This window comes from Haliotis cracherodii, unplaced genomic scaffold (genome assembly GCF_022045235.1).
Source record: "Haliotis cracherodii isolate W230 unplaced genomic scaffold, xgHalCrac1.p SCAF_4, whole genome shotgun sequence".
NCBI classification, from domain to species: Eukaryota; Metazoa; Mollusca; class Gastropoda; order Lepetellida; family Haliotidae; genus Haliotis; species Haliotis cracherodii.
In genome coordinates this window covers 52,881,075-52,905,896 of record NW_027266297.1, presented here as the reverse complement: position 1 = coordinate 52,905,896, position 24,822 = coordinate 52,881,075, and the positions used below count along the sequence as shown (strand labels likewise).

Sequence of the window (24,822 nt, the reverse complement as noted above, 5' to 3'; positions counted from 1 at the left end):
CTTATAATACGGGGGTAAATCTATATAAGATCCACCTTTGAAGGGCATATAATTCGCTATATCTAAATATAAACTATCGATTCTATCCACACCCCAACCCGAACCTCTATTAGTCCAGCGTTCTAAAGTTTCCTGTATCCTCTGAATTGATGTATCTAATGATGCGTTTATAGTATCGGATTCGGTTATAACTTCTTGATTGCTTCGGAAATATGGTTCGGTATATTCGACGCTATCGTCTGCGTTACTTTTACTCAATGTCATTTTAATCGTCAGCTGGTATTTTATACTTTGTAAATCATCTAATTCCTCGTTAATTTTACTCGATATGATGGGCTTAATATCGTTAACATCCATGTTGGAATTAATATCCATCTTCCAACCTCTTAGATATTTACCAACGCCGGCGGATGTGGGTACAAATATTAATTCTTGTTGTTGTTGATTAACATTATCATTATCATCATTATTATGTTGAATATCATCAACATCATCATTATCATCTAGTAAAGCGATCAATTCAGCTCTTCTCATTCGAGAATAACCTCTCAGCCCACTGTTTCTCGCTCGAACTCTGAGTTCTCTAACAGTCTGGGGTGGTTCCAAACCGAGTAAGGTAATCAATTCAGCTTTTCTCATTCGAGAATATCCACGTAGACCACGTTGCTTTGCCATAGCTTTTAACTCTCTGACAAAAACCATTGTGGTTGAATGGTATATGCAAAATGATTCATTTGTCTAATTGGTTGTTTTCATATATCTAAATACGTATCCTCCCCAACCTATTCCTCTCATTGATGTAATCTCTCTTCCTAGCATAAATAATCTGATTCCTGACCCTATCAGCACCGTGTTTCTTACGTAAACAATAATGACCTTTGACCCCTATCCCGCATTCAGAACACTTATAGTTTATGTGTCCACGCTTGATGTAATAATTGTGTATACCGCAGTAAACATCAACACAGCGGCGGTTACATAGAGTCGTCTTCCCCATGAGTGTAAACTTGCAGTTATTCATGGTATATACATCTATCATATCATTTGTCTAAATGCAAATCACATCTACACTAGGGAATAGCTGAAAATCAATACTGCGGATAACCCAATAATAACAAATGCGACCTCTCGGTCTTTCTGAGCCTCTGACGGTGTATAAAACTGACTCATTGTTGGTCTAGGTATTGGGTCGAGTTTTTTCCCATAAACGAGGTAGTATTCGTGCATGGCAGATTCGACATCCTTAAACGTTTGAATTGAATGTCCTTCCTTAATCAGTTTTTCATGAATAAAGTCTAATCTCTTCATTCTCTGCTGCGTATATTGTAACTGAGCTGCTTGGTATTGTTCTAATGCTTTATTATGTCGTTTACGCTCCTCTTCAACTTCTTTAGCGTTTGATTCCCTCATACTGGAAAATAAATAATTACTCCCCGAAAAAGCTAGAGCATTAACAACAGCTCCACCGACCATCATCGCAATTGATGCCATATAAAATATTCAAATGTTCAATAATATAAAATATTCAAATGTTTAATTACTTCATTATGTCTTCCGGGATAAGTCCTTGTTTGATGAGCATATCCTTCGTTGCCATTGCTAATCCTATATCCAGAACCATCATACCTATATCAAATCCATTAAAATCTAGCTTGGGAGGTGTGGCTTTAGTAAGCATTTTAGCCATACGGGCATATCCAATGGCCAAGCCGGTGACCACCGCTGAATGATACGTCGCGTTTACCAACATTTTACCGTCTGTAACTGGAGTAGTCATGCTTCTTATAGCATTATATGAGGACTAACCTCTAATTGAACTTGTTGTTGCGGCGGGGGTGACGTTTTCTCTTCTTCGGTCTTATAAAAGAACCATACAGCCGCTATACCAGCAACTCCTACTAGTGCCCATGTTTTAATCGGATTTGAATTATTTATTAATTTTGCTTTGCGCGCCAGCCCTCCCTTCCTTCCTGCGGCTATTTTTTTGGGGTTCTTAGTAACTCTAGCTTGTTTTTGTGTTTGTGGTGCATTCACTGGTGGTTCTTCATTCACTTGTGGTGCATCCTCACTCACATGTGGTTCCGCAATCTGTTGTGGTTGCGCAATCTGTTGCGGTGTCACCTGTTGTGTCTCCATTTATATTATTAAGTGGGCACGTATGTTTAAATTGACAATACCTAGCCGTTATTAAAGCTGTGGTGAACGGAGCTAAGAACATTCCGAATCTATGATAAAACTCACAGCTCACTGAGCTTATAGCGTGTTCGATGAATGGGTCTTTCTCTAGAGATTCCCATAAATACATGCGATGTTCTGCCGGGATGGGGAGAAACGTACTAGCTACGACTGTGTATAGTTGTAATATAGACGACCCTATAGTTTTAGTCATGGTAGCTCCCAGTCTAGACTCGTAACGCGCGTACAGTTTTTTAATCTCTTCGTCGGTCATGTTATCAATTTTTTCGATGGTATAATTTTCTCCCAAATATTGGGAACATTTTCCACCGGCTACCAAAGCCGCGAGTCTTTCTCTATGTTTATCTAAAGATTTATCAACATTTTGATCTACATCAGATTCTTTGAGCATTTGTTCGATGAGTTCGTCGCATTCCATAATGTAATACCTAAGGAGATATTTAAGTCTAACATAATATAATATGACATATCCAATACATCCCGTAATAATGAACTGTTGCGAAAGAATGATGATTTCGAACCACATTTTATGTAATATTAACCGCTAATGTTCAATTTGCTATAATTTTGCTACATTTTGCTATAATTTTGCTACAATTTTGCTATATTTTTGCTACATTTTTACTAAGCAATTGCATAAGCAGCTGGTTGATCGGTTTTTAATACGAGTTTACAGTGCTTCGTTGCTGCTAACACTTTTCTGACTTTGTCACGTTCATTCTTGGTATAAATGACATCATTTTCGCGTAAACATTCCTCGAATGAATCTCGGTCTTTGCAATGAAACAGCGCTACCCATTTGGTCTGCTCTCTGAGATCTTTCAGGACAGAGTTGTATTTTTGAGTAAGTACCCAAACGCTATGTTGAGTATGCCGTCCGGAGAATGCTAAATACGAAAGCATATCTTTCTTTTTTGTTAATTCTTTACTCGCGCTGCAGTCGTCTATTACGAAAAGGGTTGATTCTCCTTTGTATTTTTCGTGACATACTCGGAGACAGTCTTGTAAACGATCGCCCGGATCGACTCTGTGTATTCCGTCGTCATTCATTACCCAATCTCTCGATAGGTATGTTTTATTAACGCTTATAGTCGGGCACAGAATAATAATATGATCGAAAACGTCCCGATAATGACTTTCTAAAATATCTAGAATAAAGGCTGTTTTTCCGCAGCCCGTTTGCCCGCATATGATAGCGCAGTGCGGATCTTTAGGTAAAAGATTATCAATAGATCGCTTGCACGAATCTCCCATTTTGTATATTAAGTTGCGCATCCATAATCACGTACAAATATATGTTTAATTTACCAGCCGCTTCGAGGAGCTTCGATATCTGTATGGTGACACCCTCGCTAGCATTTTCTATTCTCCTCCCACTGCCGTGTAATTGGTCATCGTCCGTTGTTCGCATGTCGAGCCATAGCGCGTACTTCGAGGTGAGGTATTCACCCATCGATACACTCCCGAGAGACAGATCTTTCACGACCGCGTTAACTTCCGGAGAGCGTTTTATAGAAGGAAGTTTTTTAATCTCATCCCACTGGTGATGCGATAGCATTCCTTGGCTATATAGTTGATTAGGAACGCCCTCGATAGTCAATTCTACTTTCGTAATCTTGGGATTGTAGAACTTCTCGGTATTTCTTTTAAACGCATCGGAGGGGTCCTCGAACAACATTAAAATACCCTTCAACGACCTCGTGGGGACGTTTAGATTGATATTCCACAACGTATCTTTTTTGTCCCTCGTGATCTTTCGGTGTCGCAGCACGCGATCGTACAAAATGGCTAAACTTCCCGAATACTGGTTACGAATTTGTCTGGCTAATTCGGGATCCGTTATCATATCGTACTCGAGCGAGATATTGTCAATGGAATAGCTAGCATCTACATTAGCGGATCTGATTACTCTACCGTAGTCGTTAAAAGTGAGTTCGTATTCTAACCTATCGCCTAGGGATGCTTGATAAAATGGCATGTGGGAATCTAGTAATTCAAAGTCTAGGGGAATATAGAATCTGTTACCTAATGCGTCGGCAACGGCCTGATCTTTTACGATGGTACCATCACCACTAGAAGCATCTACGCGCAGTCTCAAAGTGTTCTTATTACAAATACCTTGGTACTGTAAGTTTTCCCGCTCTTTATCCGTTCTCCAGAGATCCATGTAACAATAGTATACATCGCTATCGTCGATACTCAAAACCTCATTACCGCTAATTTTAATCGCGATTTTCTTAACGATAGCACGACCTAAGTTCTGAACCGGCTCCCTGTTAACGTCGGTAGAATTCAAAATAATCGTAAATGATAGTCGGACAGTTCCCGGAACTAACACATCGTGTGCGCCGAGATTAGGAAAGCGAACCAGAAGCGTTTGATTCTGATCGATGGTACTAGGGTTATTAGTTATAGTTACAGACTGACGAATTGCTTTGACCCCTAATGGATCCCGAAATCTACGTTGTGGGTTTAACTTGCGTCCGTATTGCGAAGACATTGTTATATTGAAAACATGTACCCTATGTTTAATATAAAAATGACTAATTTTGAACATAATGACTTTGATCTAGATAACATAACTGATACTAGTACCATCGAAGAGGGTACTGATGAAACAAGCTTTATGATCCCAACCGTAAATGATGAACTTTTACAATCAGCCGTTGATGATTATTACGATGCATTAAAAGATGATAAAAATTATGTTATCCCAATAGGTCGTGACTATTCAAAGTTTATGCTAGATAGTAAAGGAACATTGCGAGTACGTGACTCTCCGCATATTGATCTTATGCATTATAATACTCGTAAGCCCCTAGCCTTATCTACTATAGCCGGCAGATATAGCCGCCAGTTTGTTCGTGATAAATTAGGTTTTGTAGAATACGGACGACTTCCCGCGAAGACTACTAAGGCTCTTCAGACTATGAGGAAAGAACTCGTTAATACAGATGATTTGGAAGCAGCCTCGATGGTGGCCTCGAACGGACTTGGAGAAATCTTAGATACCTATTACGATAATTCCACGTTACAGGTACCACCATATTCAGAGTTCAGTATTAGGGAATTACGAGGTCTTGACAAGGCAATGCAAACTATGCGGGGAGAACTCATCAATAATACAGCCAAGCTATCCGAAATCGACAAGCATATAACTCAAGAGAAAACAAAACTCGAACAGGCGGGCGATGAGTTCAGTAGACGCCGCGTTGCTGAAAGATTGCGTAACCTAGAAGAGGAAAGATTGGCCCGCCTCGAAGCTGCTTCCAGTAATAGAAAGGCACTTCGTTCGCAAATCAGTCGTATTCGAGAAACTATCGATCAAGTCCTCAACGATGACACTACACTGGCCGATAAAATTAAAACATTGTTCAGAGAACAGGGAATAACAATTGCTAGTATTTTAACCGCGTTGGGATTTATCATATCGACTTTGACTCTCTCCTTAACAGGTGGTGGAGGCGGATCACCGCCTAACGATAAAAACGGTATAAGAGAGTGGATAAAAAAGCATTTAAAAGCATTAGGTTCAGCACTGGGAAAGCTAGCCGAGAAAGCCGCGGCTGCACTTCCCGGTATAATAGGGAGTGTTGTTTCCTGGCTATTGAATTTATTAGCTAAGACCACCACTTGGCTTAGTCAAAACTTGTGGGGGTTGATCGTAGCAATTGCAGGGTTGTTGTACGTATTCGCTAAAGACTATTTAACCAAATCATGAGTAAGCCAACCGAGACTCCACCCACTACAAGCGCTGTTTTTTCATCGATATGTTGTTGATTTTTAGCCGCAATATGCGGTGACACTTGCGCATCAGTAGATGGTTGCGCATTAAAAGATGTTTGCGGCTTGACTATTCCCTTTTCACCCGTGATCGTTTGCGTTATTAATTCGACGTTCATATCTGAATTTATACCTGGTTTTTGTTGATCGGTAGCGATAACAATTTTATTATTATAGCCTATCACTTGACCGATCTTAAGTTCCATATTACTCGGAGACATGTATAGTCCCGGCGCATAAACAAAGTCCACTTTGGATTGAGCGTACTGTAATGCATCTTGAAAACGCTTTATAGACGATGGTATGTCAACTGGCGAATTAATGGCGTCCTCCACGTTTGCGACAAACTGTTTTTGCGCATCGAGCGCCGTCCCAGAACCGATAATGGACGTTCGTGTTTGAGATTGCGCTCCGAGAATTGCCCATACATAAGTTCTTATCGATTCATTAACTCTTACAAATCCTGGGTTAGTAAAATTATTTTCAGTTTTATCATTAAGAAATTCATTCCAAGCGTTTGCGGTATCGTTCATTTGTATAAATTTTGTAACAATGTAAATTAAACCACTCTTAAAACTCATAATATCCCCTCTCCAATCGTTACTATAAAGTTCCCAGCCTTTATACCAATCACCGGTTTTATGCCAATGATCATATATTCTTGCGTAAAGTTTGCTGGTACTATACAACTTACCAAAATTAACTGGAGGTTTATTAAGTACTTTATATACATAATCGCTTTCTTCTTTGACGGATTTATTTTCCTCTGTGTAAGGAACACCTAGACCATGGTTTGCTCCTTTAATACGCCAATCTTTACTCGTAGAAACATTAAATTCCTGACAAATACGCTCATACGCGGACCTATCATAATTATTATTTGTGGAATTCCACGCTCGATCCTGCGGTAATGGAGCACTAATTTCTTTAAGTATACGTCTAATCTGATAGTACACGTGAAATGACATAACAGACTTATTCAGTTCAAATCCTGGAGCGTAAAGAGATACGCCACATCCCGTTGTGGCACACCATACGGCAAAGTTTAACTGATTCTGCCAAAATTGCATCGGATTGTGAAACCAATCGTGAACCATTTTATCGCTAGTTGCCGTGACCCTGTACTTTTCAAAGATATCGGGGAATTTAACTAAAAATTCAGCACCAGAGGCAGTTACTATAATCGATTGATTAGTAATGTAAGTTGATTTCATATTTAAGTTATGATATAGTATCATTGTATATTTAATATGTATGTTACACTCCCGGGAATAACAAATGGCCAGTCTATTCAACTGCTTCATACTATCGATAACTGGGATGGACAACTCGAAGTAGCTCTATGCGATGTAACGTATTACCCGCGGTGGACCAATATAAGTGCTGCGAGAGGTAATAATGAGATAATATTAACATATGACAATAATAGAATTACTACTATACCTGATGGGTATTACAGCATAAGCTCACTCAATGATGAATATTTTAAGGAGGGAATTTTTAATAATTTATTTCATAATGAAATTAGTATCACACAAAGTGAGGCCGCTGGGAGATTGAAAATCATCAATGGAGACGCAGATATAATTATTGGTGAGAACTTAGCACACACACTTGGATTGGGTCGGGCAATAACATTAACACGCGGCGTAAAATTTACTGCAGGCAGCATACCCGATTTAGTTCCCTATAAAGAGTTGTTCATTCATCTTGATCAAATAAGCACGACGGATAATATTCAACTAGAAAGTCCTTCAACTCTACTCAGAAGTGTTCCGGTCAAAGATGTAAAATACAATAGCTGTAGAACGGAATCTTTCTCGTTATTACAATATAAAAAATTGAAGCGTGGTATTATTTCAGACCTCAAAATTTCTGTATTAGATGTAAAACACCAACCTGTGCATGTAGGATATTTAAGTGTAACACTCCATATTATAAATAATGGTTGATTCCATATTTAAGTTATGATATAGTATCATTGTATATTTGATATGTATGTTACACTCCTGGGAATAACAAATAGTCAGTCTATTGAACTGCTTCGTACTATCGATAACTCGGATGGACAACTCGAAGTCGCTCTATGCGATGTAACGTATTACCCGCGGTGGACCAATATAAATGCTACGAGAGGTTATAATAATGAGACAGAAATAAATGGTCAAAAATACATTATACCTGATGGGTATTACAGCGTATGCTCACTCAATGATGAATTTTTTAAGCCTAATGGAATTAGTCTAACACAAAATGAGTCAAATGGGTTACTGATTTTAAACTCTGGAAAAAAGGATGTAAAGCTTTACAGGAACTTAGCATACACACTTGGATGGAGAGGAGAAATAACAGTAATCAAGACAACAGATCAGGGACTCTATTTACCCGATTTAGCTCCCTATAAAGAGCTGTGCATCCATCTTGATCAAATCAGCACGACGGATAATATTCAACAAGAAAGGCCTTCAACTCTACTCAGAAGTGTTCCAGTGAAAAATGAAAAATACAATAGCGGTAGAACGGAATCTTTCTCGTTATTACAATATAAAAAATTAAAGCAGGGAATTATTTCAGACCTTAAAATTTCTGTATTAGATGTAAAACACCGACCTGTACATATAGGATACTTAAGTGTAACACTCCATATTATAAATAATGGTTGATGCATCAGGCCCTGGAACGATAAGACAATGTAATACAATTGCGCTTTCCGATCTTGGAGACACGGAAGGATTCGGTAAACCTGGTACCAATGGTAAGTTATACGCTTTACACTTACATGATAATGTATACAAGCGGAAAGAAGTCACATTCACGGGTAATCTAGAAGATTTAAGCGATGTCGACGTTAGTAGACTCCTTAAAACCACTCCGTACAATATTATTTACAACAGTGAGAATAAATGGACTATGGTCGAGGCAAACATCAAGTGGCTACTGAATATCGTCATTACCCCACCTTATCCGATGATGGGTAAGGGACATAATTTAACTAAGATAATAAATAGTGGTATCGTACTCGCGGCCTATATCCCGTCAAAACGAAAAAGTGTGTTAGTCACTCCCCTGCCAGAAAAACCAGGTCATATGTTATATAGTCGTCCGGCAATCCAAAATGTTAGTTTAAATTTGGTTACAGAATTCGATGATATTAAACAGAACTTGAGTGCAATACCTAATATTTCTACGCTTATTATTGAAGTCTTGTTCGGAGATGCACCGGTAGATGCCTTCGAAATATTACCAGGTCTATCGATTAAATGGCTCAAGAAACACGAGCGTCAACGTTGCAGTATTATTCATGTCGGTGCATCACCCGTTACATCCCTCGAGGGGGTTCAAATTATTAAAAGTGGTAGTATTTCCCTTTCTAAGATATTCTTGCCGTATAATATACATTTGATAAGGTTGATGTATACTCTCAAAACATTTAAGCAAGACCAATTAAAGACTATTATATATTCGTAATATACACTATGAGTTTATATCCAGCGCTCGATGAAATGATGGAAACTGTTGATGGATTTCGATTACATCAAATAAGCGACATAAAACATCGAATAGAAAAGGATAGGGGGTTGAGACTTGGATTGTATAAAAAGTATCGCAGAGCCGTGAATGCTCTGGACGGAGTTGACACCGCGCTTGTAGCAGCTGGCATGGGACTCGGTGTAGCCGGTGTCGGTTTACTATCAACTATAATCGCCGCGCCTATCGTGCTCGGCATGGAAATAACCGCCGGAGTCTCGGGACTGGCAGGAATAGCGATAAAATTCATTTCTCGTAGGTTGCAAAAGAAAGCATTAAAACACGATAGTATTCGGATACTCGCCGATGCAAAGTTGAACAGCATCGAGGATCATATTTCGACAGCAGTGGCCGATTGTAAGATATCCGAGGATGAGTTTCGTTTAGTGCTGTCGGAACTCACCAAATACAACGAAATGAAGCAGGAGATTCGATCAAAATCTCGTAAGACCAATGGTATTAGCGAAGACGAGAAAAAAAAGTTCATAGAACAAGGGAGGCAACAAGCGCGTCAATTATTCCGTGCAAAACCAAAGAACTGGTTGGAGATTAAAAATAAATTGCTTACTATCGTGTGATTACATTTAGACAAATGCTTACATAAATATATAATAATGGAAAAAACTATTAAATGGAGAGAATTACCACAAGGGTTTTATTATATCAGTGATGTCAAACCAACCAAATACGGTAATCAATTGTTTCTTATCAATTTACAAAAAGAGTGTAGTTATATAGTCTGGTCTCCTAGTAAAATGAACGAAGAACTTAATAAAAATGTTGAATATCACTTTATAGATAAAAATAATGAAGAATATTTTTATTACCATTTAGACTCATCTAAAGCAATGATTGGACCCAGGTATTGGTGAGCTGGAGTCAATTTAGTTTAATCTTATGACTATCGTTGAATCGCATAGTCATTTACACATAAAAAATGCTACCTGTAGTAGCAGTATAGGTATATTAATCCCGCTCCAGTGGAAGTGAGCCAGAACCCCCATTACCTATAAAAATTTATATCATAGACTCCAGGTGGTGGTCAATTTAACTTAATCTCATGACTATCATTGAATCGCATAGTCATTTTGGCATAAAAAATTCCTCCTGTAGTGGTGGTATAAGTATATGAATCCCGCTCCAGTGGAAGTGGTCCAGAACCCCCATTACCTATACTACTGGATCTGTGAATATGTGCACAATCAATAACACATGAAAAATTTGTGAAACATAACAAGTCAGACAGGTATGGAACTTCAGGTCAATAAATTGATGGAATGGGTTTTATATCTGGCGAAACTAAATCCTCAGTCAGGTTCCAACATCCTCTGGATGAAGACAGTGTGGAGAATCTAGCCTGGCCATTTCTAGGTGCAGGTCAAGACAGTGTGGAGAGTCTAGCCTGACCACTTCTACGTGCAGGTCAAGACAGTGTGGAGAATCTAGCCTGACCACTTCTAGGTGCAGGTCAAGACAGTGTGGAGAATCTAGCCTGACCACTTCTAGGTGCAGGTCAAGACAGTGTGGAGAATCTAGCCTGACCACTTCTAGATGCAGGTCAAGACAGTGTGGAGAATCTAGCCTGACCACTTCTAGGTGCAGGTCAAGACAGTGTGGAGAGTCTAGCCTGACCATTTCTAGGTGCAGGTCAAGACAGTGTGGAGAGTCTAGCCTGACCACTTCTACGTGCAGGTCAAGACAGTGTGGAGAATCTAGCCTGACCACTTCTAGGTGCAGGTCAAGACAGTGTGGAGAATCTAGCCTGACCACTTCTAGGTGCAGGTCAAGACAGTGTGGAGAATCTAGCCTGACCACTTCTAGGTGCAGGTCAAGACAGTGTGGAGAATCTAGCCTGACCACTTCTAGGTGCAGGTCAAGACAGTGTGGAGAGTCTAGCCTGACCACTTCTAGGTGCAGGTCAAGACAGTGTGGAGAGTCTAGCCTGACCACTTCTAGGTGCAGGTCAAGACAGTGTGGAGAATCTAGCCTGACCACTTCTAGGTGCAGGTCAAGACAGTGTGGAGAATCTAGCCTGACCACTTCTAGGTGCAGGTCAAGACAGTGTGGAGAATCTAGCCTGACCACTTCTAGGTGCAGGTCAAGACAGTGTGGAGAATCTAGCCTGACCACTTTTACGTGCAGGTCAAGACAGTGTGGAGAGTCTAGCCTGACCACTTTTAGATGCAGGTCAAGACAGTGTGGAGAGTCTAGCCTGACCACTTCTAGATGCAGGTCAAGACAGTGTGGAGAGTCTAGCCTGACCACTTCTAGGCGCAGGTCAAGACAGTGTGGAGAATCTAGCCTGACCACTTCTAGATGCAGGTCAAGACAGTTTGGAGAGTCTAGCCTGACCACTTCTAGGTGCAGGTCAAGACAGTGTGGAGAGTCTAGTCTGACCACTTCTAGATGCAGGTCAAGACAGTGTGGAGAGTCTAGCCTGACCACTTCTAGGTGCAGGTCAAGACAGTGTGGAGAGTCTAGCCTGACCACTTCTAGGTGCAGGTCAAGACAGTGTGGAGAGTCTAGCCTGACCACTTCTAGGTGCAGGTCAAGACACTGTGGAGTGTCTAGCCTGTCTACTTCTAGGTGGAGGTCAAAAGAGTGGTATTACCTGGGCTACATACTGACACAGCTGAGGGATGGCCGTGAGTTGACTGACAAGGTTCAGGTATGCTCCGATGAGGCCATGGATTGCACATTTGTGAGTTAAGGGGAGGCCCATGTTTGTTACAGCCATTTGCTGAAACACAAAGTCATCATTAAGTACATCATACAGTTTCAAACCAAACCCATGACATCATTAATTTTCACAATGGATTCTTCAAGTTGAAGCTGTGATTCATCAAAACTTCTTTTTAAAAAAACAAGGTAAAAAAGCAGGAAGCCTATACAAATTTGTTAGCAGTCATTTAAGCTTAGGTAAAAGTAATGACTCTTATAATAAACTCTGTACAATCATAATAATCATACCTGCCAAAACAAAACATTTCAAAGCGACGAAAACAACAAGTATTTGCACAGTTCCAGTTAATATGCACAATGACAAGAAACATTTTTCTGTCCTGCCTTGAGCTTATGAAGCTCCAGCATACCTGTATATCCAGCGCCAGTCTGAAGAGTTCCACCAGTATCTCATCTCCTCCCATCTCGATGCAAATGAGGGCCATGGTGCAGTAGAGAGCCTCGAAGTTGTCCACACAGTTGCTCTCCATCTGCATGTTCTCCAGCAGGTGCCAGTAGAACTGCATGCCACTCTGTCAACACACATTCATATGTCACTATGGTGTCTGAACAGTAACATAGCACCATGAGCATTCACTAGAGTGGAGCAGCACAATACAAATGGACTTGATCCTCCTATATCAGCATGACAAATACCAGGTACTGGTGACCCGTTCTGCCAGGAATCCCTATGGGGATCAGCTCTTCCAACAAATACAGGGTACTGGGGACCTGTTCTGCTAAAATCCCTATGGGGATCAGCTCTTCCAACAAATACTGGGTACCGGGGACCTGATCTGCTAAAATCCCTATGGGGATCAGCTCTTCCAACAAATATGGGGTACTGGGGACCTGATCTTCTAAAATCCCTATGGGGATCAGCTCTTCCAACAAATACCGGGTACTGGGGACCTGATCTGCTAAAATCCCTATGGGGATCAGCTCTTCCAACAAATATGGGGTACTGGGGACCCGCTCTGCCAGGAATCCTTATGGGGATCAGCCCTTTCAACAAATATGGGGCACTGGGGACCCGTTCTGCCAGGAATCCTTATGGGGATCATCTCTTTCAACAAATACAGGGTACTGGGGACCTGTTCTGTCAGGAATCCTTATGGGGATCAGCTCCTCCAACAAATACCGGGTACTGGGAACCTGTTCTGCCAGGAATCCTTATGGGAATCAGCTCTTCCAACAAATACCGGGTACTGGGGACCTGTTCTGCCAGGAATCCTTATGGGGATCAGCTCCTCCAACAAATATGGGGTACTGAAAACCCGTTCTGCCAGGAATCCTTATGGGGATCACCTCCTCCAACAAATACCGGGTACTGGGGACCTGTTCTGCCAGGAATCCTTATGGGAATCAGCCCTTCCAACAAATATGGGGTACTGGGGAGCTGTTCTGCAGGAATCTCTATTGGGATCAGTTCTTGCAACAAATACTGGGGAGCTGTACTTGGGATGCATTCTGTGCCAGAATCCCCATAGGCATACATGGGATACTGTAGATAGGACATGCTAACCATTATTGCAAACACATATATATATATATATATATATTTATACATATCCCATGGAGATGTAACTATGATAAAGGAAGTTGAATTAGCAACAGAATCTGTCAGACAAGGAATTCCTAGGATGAGCCTATACAACCAGTGCCCAAGGACCTCAACTGCCTCACCTTCTTCATGAACATGATGTCCTGTCTACTGGTCTTCTCCACAGACAGATCAAGCTCACTCACATCTTTTGACATCCTGCAACACAAAACCTGGAATTTGGGCCCCTCCGAGCATGCTTGTAGGATATATAAGTAACACGCAGACTATATAAGGTAAAGTCGCTTCTGCTAATGAACCAACTCTCATCGTAAAGCTGAAGGAACCTTAATGGAAACTTTGTATACAATAATATACATAGAGGTAATGTATATGTAATATATATATATATATATATATATATATATATATATATATATATATATATATATATATATATATATATATAACATACATAAATTTTGAACATGTTTTGGTCTATCCTCAAAAGACTTGGTACCTACACGACAGACTTCAGTTTGGTTGAGTTATTGTGCCTGTCAATCATGGTGTGCAGGATCTCCTGAACGATAATCCTCATTCCCGGGTCATCAAGAAGGGACATTCGTAGTAGGGGATGCAGGAACTCAGGTGGGAACGCATTCTGCATGTTCAATGTCTTGTACTTGGTAGCCACCTGGCAGGAACAAGCAACAAAGCAATCACAAGAGAAAGGACAATGAATCTTGTTCTGAGATACATTCAGCCAAAATCCAGCCATATCATGGCAGCCTGCAAATAAATAGCCTTGGTCAGGTAATTGACAGTATAAGCAATAATCCACATCACCCAGGTCAGATACTGAGACCACAAGAGCCTCAATAAGTCAGCTTTTACAATAAGTATTGATGAACAGATGGAAGCAGCGATCAGCATGGTAAGACAAGAAGCATCAATACAGATGCCACTAACCTTCAACAATGTCTTGAGTAAGTTGATCTGGAGCTGTGTGTCCATGGAGCCTCTACAACGAGACAAATCATCAAACAATCAACATGGACCAGTAGTCATTACACCTCATCGGACACAATAGCAACTTGCTTGCAGTCAGTCATATGAACGGCATCCTTCGTACAAAGTATAAAATAAAGACACTGTGGCCCACCAGTGACAATCTGAACAGCTGTATTACCTTCAGTGAAAGTATCAAATAAGGAAAGGGTAAATCCCTTCCACTATCATTCGGCTTGGAGGACGGTGTGGCATCAGTGTAACAGTCAATAAAATGAAAAAAACAATATGAAGGTTACAAGGATCAACTTAATTTAACACATAACAGCTAGTATCATTGAAGTGATAAACCAATCTAATAAACTTGGTAAAACAATTCGTTAAATATCCATATGAGATCACCTCACAGGAACTCCTTCCCTTTCGGGGTAAAGCCTTCTTTCTCAATAAACCTTTGACAAACATTCCCAGTATGCTTAGATAGGGGTTTCCCAATGTGTTGCTGTGTTTCTGGAGACAAACTTGTCAACACGTCATTGTGAAATTGTGTGAAATTACGTCTTAAATATTGATTATTGGAATAATGACATTATACGAGAAAGAACTTATTAGCCGAGTGTGTTCTGTAAATATTATATACCCGTTTTTAGGAATAAATGGTAAGCATAATACTTATTTTTTATATGATGTACAGAAACACACTCGGCTAATGATCGCTATGTATCATGAACTTGGTACACCACTTGCTGAGATATTTTGGAAACATCAGCAACACAGATGAGTACAAATGAAAATGCTTAAAAGAAACATGAAACTACACATGGTTTTAACAAACAACTACATTTAGCGTTAGATCTAAATATCTTCATAAGTTCTCAGTATAAGACCTTCAGTATAATTTTTCAAATATATTTTAAAAAATTACCCGGTAACAAAAAACAAACATTTTTCCCAAACTGTTATCTTAATAACAAGAAGAAATTTGAGTCCTAAATCTAATGAGTTTCTTCACAAACAGTTAGGTCCCTCCCTTCAGCTGGTTTGAAGAAGAAATCAGGAACTGACAGATATCTCACTGATGGACACACGGACAACATGCAATAATGACATAAGCTCACTTGGTTTGGAGGAGCTACAAATTTTATATAGCATGATTTTATGTTATCGTTACATTTAGGTGCTGAGAAACTTTAGTTTTTTATCCAGATTCAAGCTGCCAGAACAATCATTATGTGAAAGAATAATTCCCTCTGTACCAAATCTTAAAGAAAAATAGAGTGTCAAAGGCTGAACTCAATCTACAGTCAACAAGTTACCCGATATCCTCTTCATTTGTGAACTGGGGGAATTTACCCATGACGAACATCATTATCTCAATCTTCTGATAGTCTGGAAGGTTGTTAGCAAACTCCCCTGAAACACAATAATCACAGACGTCAGCCCCACCCGAGCTAATGTCGACACCCTAATGTTGACACACTGACAAGATAATGCCAATGCTGACTGAAACTATTGATCATGACTGCTTGGAGCTGATAACACTGCTAGGAGCACAGCATTAAGCCTCTGACCCACAGACATGTGTAGAAAGTGCAGAGAGGCTGACAGACAGACCTCAGTATCAGGGCCAGAGTGGCAGGAAGGGAGAGGCTGACAGACGGACATCAGTATCAGGGCCAGAGTGGCAGGAAGGGAGAGACTGACAGACAGACATCAGTATCAGGGCCAGAGTGGCAGGAAGGGAGAGGCTGACAGACGGACATCAGTATCAGGGCCAGAGTGGCAGGAAGGGAGAGACTGACAGACAGACATCAGTATCAGGGCCAGAGTGGCAGGAAGGGAGAGGCTGACAGACGGACATCAGTATCAGGGCCAGAGTGGCAGGAAGGGAGAGACTGACAGACGGACATCAGTATCAGGGCCAGAGTGGCAGGAAGGGAGAGACTGACAGACGGACATCAGTATCAGGGCCAGAGTGGCAGGAAGGGAGAGACTGACAGACGGACATCAGTATCAGGGCCAGAGTGGCAGGAAGGGAGAGACTGACAGACAGACATCAGTATCAGGGCCAGAGTGGCAGGAAGGGAGAGGCTGACAGACGGACATCAGTATCAGGGCCAGAGTGGCAGGAAGGGAGAGACTGACAGACGGACATCAGTATCAGGGCCAGAGTGGCAGGAAGGGAGAGACTGACAGACAGACAGACAGACATCAGGGCCAGAGTGGCAGGAAGGGAGAGGCTGACAGACGGACATCAGTATCAGGGCCAGAGTGGCAGGAAGGGAGAGACTGACAGACGGACATCAGTATCAGGGCCAGAGTGGCAGGAAGGGAGAGACTGACAGACAGACAGACAGACATCAGTATCAGGGCCAGAGTGGCAGGAAGGGAGAGACTGACAGACAGACTGACAGACATCAGTATCAGGGCCAGAGTGGCAGGAAGGGAGAGACTGACAGACAGACAGACAGACATCAGTATCAGGGCCAGAGTGGCAGGAAGGGAGAGACTGACAGACAGACAGACAGACATCAGTATCAGGGCCAGAGTGGCAGGAAGGGACAGACTTACAGACATCAGTATCAGGGCCAGAGTGGCAGGAAGGGAGAGACTGACAGACAGACAGACAGACATCAGTATCAGGGCCAGAGTAGCAGGAAGGGAGAGACTGACAGACAGACTTACAGACATCAGTATCAGGGCCAGAGTGGCAGGAAGGGAGAGACTGACAGACAGACAGACAGACATCAATATCAGGGCCAGAGTGGCAGGAAGGGAGAGACTGACAGACAGACTTACAGACATCAGTATCAGGGCCAGAGTGGCAGGAAGGGAGAGACTGACAGACAGACTTACAGACATCAGTATCAGTGCCAGAGTGGCAGGAAGGGAGAGACTGACAGACAGACAGACAGACATCAGTATCAGGGCCAGAGTGGCAGGAAGGGAGAGACTGACAGACGGACATCAGTATCAGGGCCAGAGTGGCAGGAAGGGAGAGACTGACAGACGGACATCAGTATCAGGGCCAGAGTGGCAGGAAGGGAGAGACTGACAGACGGACATCAGTATCAGGGCCAGAGTGGCAGGAAGGGAGAGACTGACAGACGGACATCAGTATCAGGGCCAGAGTGGCAGGAAGGGAGAGACTGACAGACGGACATCAGTATCAGGGCCAGAGTGGCAGGAAGGGAGAGACTGACAGACGGACATCAGTATCAGGGCCAGAGTGGCAGGAAGGGAGAGACTGACAGACAGACATCAGTATCAGGGCCAGAGTGGCAGGAAGGGAGAGACTGACAGACGGACATCAGTATCAGGGCCAGAGTGGCAGGAAGGGAGAGACTGACAGACAGACATCAGTATCAGGGCCAGAGTGGCAGGAAGGGAGAGACTCAGTTCACTCCGAATGCACCTGTTTGGTTCCTATATAAGTTCAACCATTATCTTTTGATATACTGGTCAGCAGTGTTGGCTGAAGAGCACGTTTTTGCGTCTTGCACGAGTTAGGACGTACCTGCATAACATGTGTGGGTCTTGTGGACGCAGTGACTAAACCATTATTAATTTCATATCAAATGGCCACTGTAATTGTAAATAAAAGCCATACGTCTTTGAGTAAAGGTATTTATTGCCAAACAAGATAGCGAAGCACTTCCATTTGCTAAACCAAAACAGTTTCATTATTCTCTAATTTCTTATGACAAATACCCAAACCGGTTTCTTGACCTATATCTATTTTCGGTTTTGCATGTATTAATGTTCGCTATGGTCCGTAGGTTTGCTTCAGCCAATCAGGTGCCGCATATAAAGCCGCTTGGATACATTCGTAATTCTTTTAGCTTGATGATTGGTCGAAAATATCACAACCTTGTGTCAAACTAAAAATAGCCAGGCACATCAAGGGTATATTTCAGAAAGTGGTAACAGTGACCCGCGAGATCAAGTGACCGTATAGGATGATACGCTATGTTATCGCGGTAGTTGATTTATAATGGATCATAATGGGGCACTCTTAGAAACATTAAATATGTGATACGCAAAATGTTTGCTGTTCTATGTTCAACTTTTATGACACATCAATTAGGATTGATCAATGCTATTTTTATTTGCCGAGTTCGGTAAACAAAGTAGGCAACCTGTCATTGGTGAATCTTACCGCAGGAAGGCTGTCTAGATTATGTGGTTTACATCACTTCCTGTTTTGTATTTTGCATAATCAGTATGCATATGACCGAAGTTGGGACAAGGGACTTTGTCTGAACAAATGGGTTCTTTTCTAATCAATTTCGAATGGAGGTAGGGGTAATTCCACTTCAAAAACATCCCAGAAACTATCATACAAAAGTTAACGTGTGTACACTTGCAAGTAGCCGTGACATACAGCAACGAGTCCTGTGTTCGATCATGCGATGAAATATATCGTGCTTAGATAAACATAAGTAACAGTCCACAGGGTGTGTGGATTACGAGATTTATCGATACCGGGATACTGTATATGATAAAGAATAAATGCGAACACTTGAATGTAAGCATTGTTTTTATTTAGTGGACTCTGAATATTTAGTTATTCTACAACATTCATTCATTAATTCATTCTTTGGTGAGTAATATTAAGAATTGCAAAACACATTTTGCCAGAACCGTTATTAGTGTAACTGACATGTTTAAACATTTATGGCACCTGAAACATGTTGACTAGATTTATCAAGAAAATGCTGGATCCTGAACACACTCTTACTAAAAAACGTTTGATATGCCTATTATGTCATGACTCATTGATCATTGTCACAGTTACGACATGAACTCACTACTCAGTACAATAGCATCAGAACAGCCATTGAACTTGACTGAATCCATAAACTTCAAATCATTGGTAGATCCAGATAAAAACATTCAACAAATGTCTGTCCCTATGACCCCTTACCAATGGCTGATAACCCGTGTACTGCCTTTTCATTTACAAAGTTAGACATTAACATGGATAATTTTGTGTTAAAATATTCATTAATATCAAATTTCCATTTTAAGAAATTGTTTGTAAACCTCTTGGTCATGAGAGCAGGATGTGCCCTGATGTGAACCTTTCTCTCACTTCGCCTGTTTGTTGATATTTTGCAGTTGCGAAAAGATTTCTGATTTTTCACAAACACTGTGTTCTGTTGTTAATGTTATGTTATAATGCTATAAATTGGACCCCTCCATTTTCGTTTGGGACCCCAAATTTTATGATGAAGGGGTCCAAGTGACCCCAAGAAAATTTAAGAAGAACAGACACTGCTGGTCAGGTCCTAGCTTGAGAAGTAAAGTACAGTTTGTGTTGATGGTAACTTCTGTATGATATCATGATCCTGAGTGTTATCAATAAAATTGTCTGAAATGTCCTGTTTTCATTCTGGGTTTTTTCTTACCACATCAGTATGAACAATAACAAGATCATGAATTTTTCAAAAACAACCTCAACAATTTTGTAAAGCTCAAAAATATGTAGACATATAACATGTGCAGCTAATGGATTATTCTCAACAGATGTCAGTATGGAAAATACAGTGCATAGCCAAGACCAAGAGATTTAAGAATTGGTCTTTTAGGTGAGGTGAGGTGAAATTGTGTTGAACATCGCGTCCAAAATTATTGCATTTATATAGCAATGTGCATGCATGTGTTTGTGTGTGGCCGCTTGTACTAGTCCGAACTGATGCAGATTTATAGTGCTAGTACACTGAGATACCATGCCGCAGTTTAACATGAACACCCCACTCAGACACAGTATACTGACTCCGAGCCAACCAGTCCTTGTTTTTGCCCCAGACAGGCTAACAACAAGTAACATCTTTTGGTATGACATGGCTGGGGATCGAACCCCGGACCTTCTGCTCTCCAAGGAGATGCTCTACCACTAGACTACAGAGGAGGTCTCATTTTTTTAGGCCACAGACTGATTGTCAAGATTTGGTTATAACACTGAAAGGAAATGTCAAAATACCACTTGTCTCAAGCAAAATCAGTGTAACTCACCTATAGTGTTTATAATGGCTTCCTCAAACTTCTTCTCGGATGTACGTTTGTGTGTGTCATGGCTCTTGTTGTCAACGGAAATTCTAAGGTGTCGCAGTAGGTTGTTGAAGACCTCCAGTACTGATGGACCTATAGAGCCTCCGGCAGCAATAAGAACTGACTCAAACAGCACGCCAATGATGCCCACCTTCACATAGGGGTCACTCTTCACATGCTTGTCCAGGTGCTTCAACAGACTCTGGATCACCAGGTAGCCATACTGAGCCTGCAACAGCACCAACTTAACATCAACACCTGACATTGCAACATCACCAGCCTAACATCACACCTGACACTGCAACATCACAAGCCCAACATCAATGCCTGACACTGCAACATCACCAAAGCCTAACATCAATACCTGACACTGCAACATCACCCAAGCCTAACATCACACCTGACACTGCAACATCACCCAAGCCCAACATCACACCTGACACTGCAACATCACCAGTGTTACATCAACACCTGACATTGCAACATCACCAGCCTAACATGATAACATCACACCTGACACTGCCACATCACCCAAGCCTAACATCAATACCTGACACTGCAACATTACCAGTGTTACATCAACACCTGACATTGCAATATAACAAGCCCAACATCACACCTGACACTGCAACAGCACCAGCTTAACATCAACACCTGACATTGCAACATCACCCAAGTCTAACATCACACCTGACACTGCAACATCACAAGCCCAACATCAATACCTGACACTGCAACATCACAAGCCTAACATCAATACCTGACACTGCAACATCACAAGCCCAACATCAATACCTGACACTGCAACACCACCCAAGCCTAACATCAATACCTGACACTGCAACATCACCCAAGCCTAACATCATACCTGATACTGCAACATCACCCAAGCCTAACATCACACCTGACACTGCAACATCACAAGCCGAACATCAATACTTGACACTGCAACATCACAAGCCCAACATCAATGCCTGACACTGCAACATCACCAAAGCCTAACATCAATACCTGACACTGCCACATCACCCAAGCCTAACATCAATACCTGACACTGCAACATCACCAGTCTTACAGCAACACCTGACATTGCAATATAACAAGCCCAACATCACACCTGACACTGCAACAGCACCAGCTTAACATCAACACCTGACATTGCAACATCACCCAAGTCTAACATCACACCTGACACTGCAACATCACAAGCCCAACATCAATACCTGACACTGCAACATCACAAGCCTAACATCAATACCTGACACTGCAACATCACAAGCCCAACATCAATACCTGACACTGCAACACCACCCAAGCCTAACATCAATACCTGACACTGCAACATCACCCAAGCCTAACATCATACCTGATACTGCAACATCACCCAAGCCTAACATCACACCTGACACTGCAACATCACAAGCCCAACATCAATACTTGACACTGCAACATCACAAGCCCAACATCAATGCCTGACACTGCAACATCACCAAAGCCCAACATCAATACCTGACACTGCAACATCACCAAAGCCTAACATCAATACCTGACACTGCAACATCACCCAAGCCTAACATCAATACCTGACACTGCAACATCTCCCAAGCCTAACATCATATCTGACATTGCAACATCACAAGCCCAACATCAATACCTGACACTGCAACATCACAAGCCCAACATCAATGCCTGACACTGCAACATCACCAAAGCCTAACATCAATACCTGACACTGCAACATCACTCAAGCCTAACATCATACCTGATACTGCCACATCACCCAAGCCTAACATCAATACCTGACACTGCAACATCACCCAAGCCCAACATCAATACCTGACACTGCAACATCACCCAAGCCTAACATCACACCTGCCACTGCAACATCACAAGCCTAACATCAATACCTGACACTGCAACATCACCCAAGCCTAACATCAAAACCTGACACTGCAACATCACCCAAGCCTTACATCACACCTGACACTGCAACACCACAAGCCCAACATCAATGCCTGACACTGCAACATCACACAAGCCTAACATCACACCTGACACTGCAACATCACAAGCCTAACATCACACCTGACACTGCAACATCACAAGCTCAACATCAATGCCTGACACTGCAACATCACCAAAACCTCACATCTATACCTGACACTGCAACATCACCCAAGTCTAACATCACACCTGACACTGCAACATCACAAGCCCAACATCACACCTGACACTGCAACATCACCAGTCTTACAGCAACGCCTGAGCCCACAACATCAAAACAAGAGAGTACATCATCAACTGACATTCCAACTTCACCCCTTAACATCACACCTGACACTGCAACATCACAAGCCTAACATCACACCTGACACTGCAACATCACAAGCCCAACATCAACACCTGACACTGCAACATCACCCAAGCCTAACATCAATACCTGACACTGCAACATCACACAAGCCCAACATCAATACCTGACACTGCAACATCACCCAAGCCTAACATCACACCTGACACTGAAACATCACCACAGCCCAACATCAATACCTGATACTGCAACATCACCCAAGCCTAACATCAATACCTGACACTGCAACATCACCCAAGCCCAACATCAATACCTGACACTGCAACACCACCCAAGCCTAACATCAATACCTGACACTGCAACATCACCCAAGCCTAACATCATACCTGACACTGCAACATCACCCAAGCCCAACATCAATGCCTGACACTGCAACATCACAAGCCGAACATCAATACCTGACACTGCAACATCACCCAAGCCTAACATCATACCTGATACTGCCACATCACCCAAGCCCAACATCAATACCTGACACTGCAACATCACAAGCCCAACATCAATACCTGACACTGCAACATCACCCAAGCCTAACATCACACCTGACACTGCAACATCACAAGCCCAACATCAATACCTGACACTGCAACATCACCCAAGCCTAACATCAATACCTGACACTGCAACATCACCCAACCCTAACATCACACCTGACACTGCAACACCACAAGCCCCACATCAATGCCTGACACTGGAGTTACTGAGCTAGAAAGAGCAATAACTGACTGTCTGTGGTGTCTAACCACCAACCTTCCTCTCTCTGGGCAGACCCTCTATCCACTAGACTACAGAGGTGAATTTCAAGCTTGTTTGGTTATTTGAATTATAATCTTGAAGATCTCATTTTCAAGAAATTCAAACGAGTTCCGGAATAACCTTTTATGTGTGACCATAGCGACTTATCCAATCCAAATGAGTTAAACTTGTATGACACACATGTGACAAAACCATTTTAGCATCTACCCACCTGTCACTTCCCCCCTGTGAGTAATGATATGGGATACACACCTATGCCAGTGTTCTGTAACTGTACCCAGTCATACACATACATTTCTCAAGCCATCAGCCTTGTACAGTTCAGTTAACACAACACATGTTTTGTACTGCATTGCTAGACTGACCTGTTGAACTACTGAACCTGTATCTGGGAGAACATGGTGTTGTGATCACTCTAATCAGACAGCCACCGATATGGCACCAATGTCCCACAGATATAACAGCATGGCTGGCAGTCACCAATGTGCGTGTAATGACATCATTAGCAAGCATCTCCATAAGGAGATTGTGCCACATGACCCCAGGCAAGTGGAGACGGCCACCGGTCAGTGTTGAGGCAGCCAGTAATTACTGTCAGCAAGCTGCTCCCTGCGTGTCCTCCATTACACAAACACTGTCGGGCCAGGACACATACCTTCCCTGTGACAACCTATCTCCCTGCTGCCCTGGGAGATGCAGATGAGAGTCTGCACCTCAGGAAATGTATATGTTATTAAATGTCATTATCAAGATGTTTATAGAACTCCTCTCAGCCACTACAGACAGTCAGTTATTGCTCTTTCTAGCTCAGTAACTCCATGTCTCATTTCCAAGCAATCCATCACTAAAGACACATTAC

At 42.0% G+C, this 24,822-nt stretch overlaps 1 protein-coding gene across 2 annotated transcripts in view; it reads right to left on the bottom strand.

Moving 5' to 3' along the window:
- Nucleotides 1-24,822, bottom strand: part of LOC139479118 (protein EFR3 homolog B-like) — a 94,385-nt gene that overhangs the window by 15,372 nt on the left and 54,191 nt on the right. For both annotated transcript variants that reach the window (XM_071261884.1, XM_071261885.1), the window contains exons 9-15: nt 20,801-21,065; nt 16,099-16,195; nt 14,744-14,795; nt 14,296-14,468; nt 13,915-13,990; nt 12,600-12,761; nt 12,119-12,247 (exon numbers count right to left, since the gene is read on the bottom strand). In XM_071261884.1, coding sequence (XP_071117985.1) covers nt 12,119-12,247; nt 12,600-12,761; nt 13,915-13,990; nt 14,296-14,468; nt 14,744-14,795; nt 16,099-16,195; nt 20,801-21,065 — 954 coding nt within the window. The remainder of the gene's footprint in view (nt 1-12,118; nt 12,248-12,599; nt 12,762-13,914; nt 13,991-14,295; nt 14,469-14,743; nt 14,796-16,098; nt 16,196-20,800; nt 21,066-24,822) is intronic.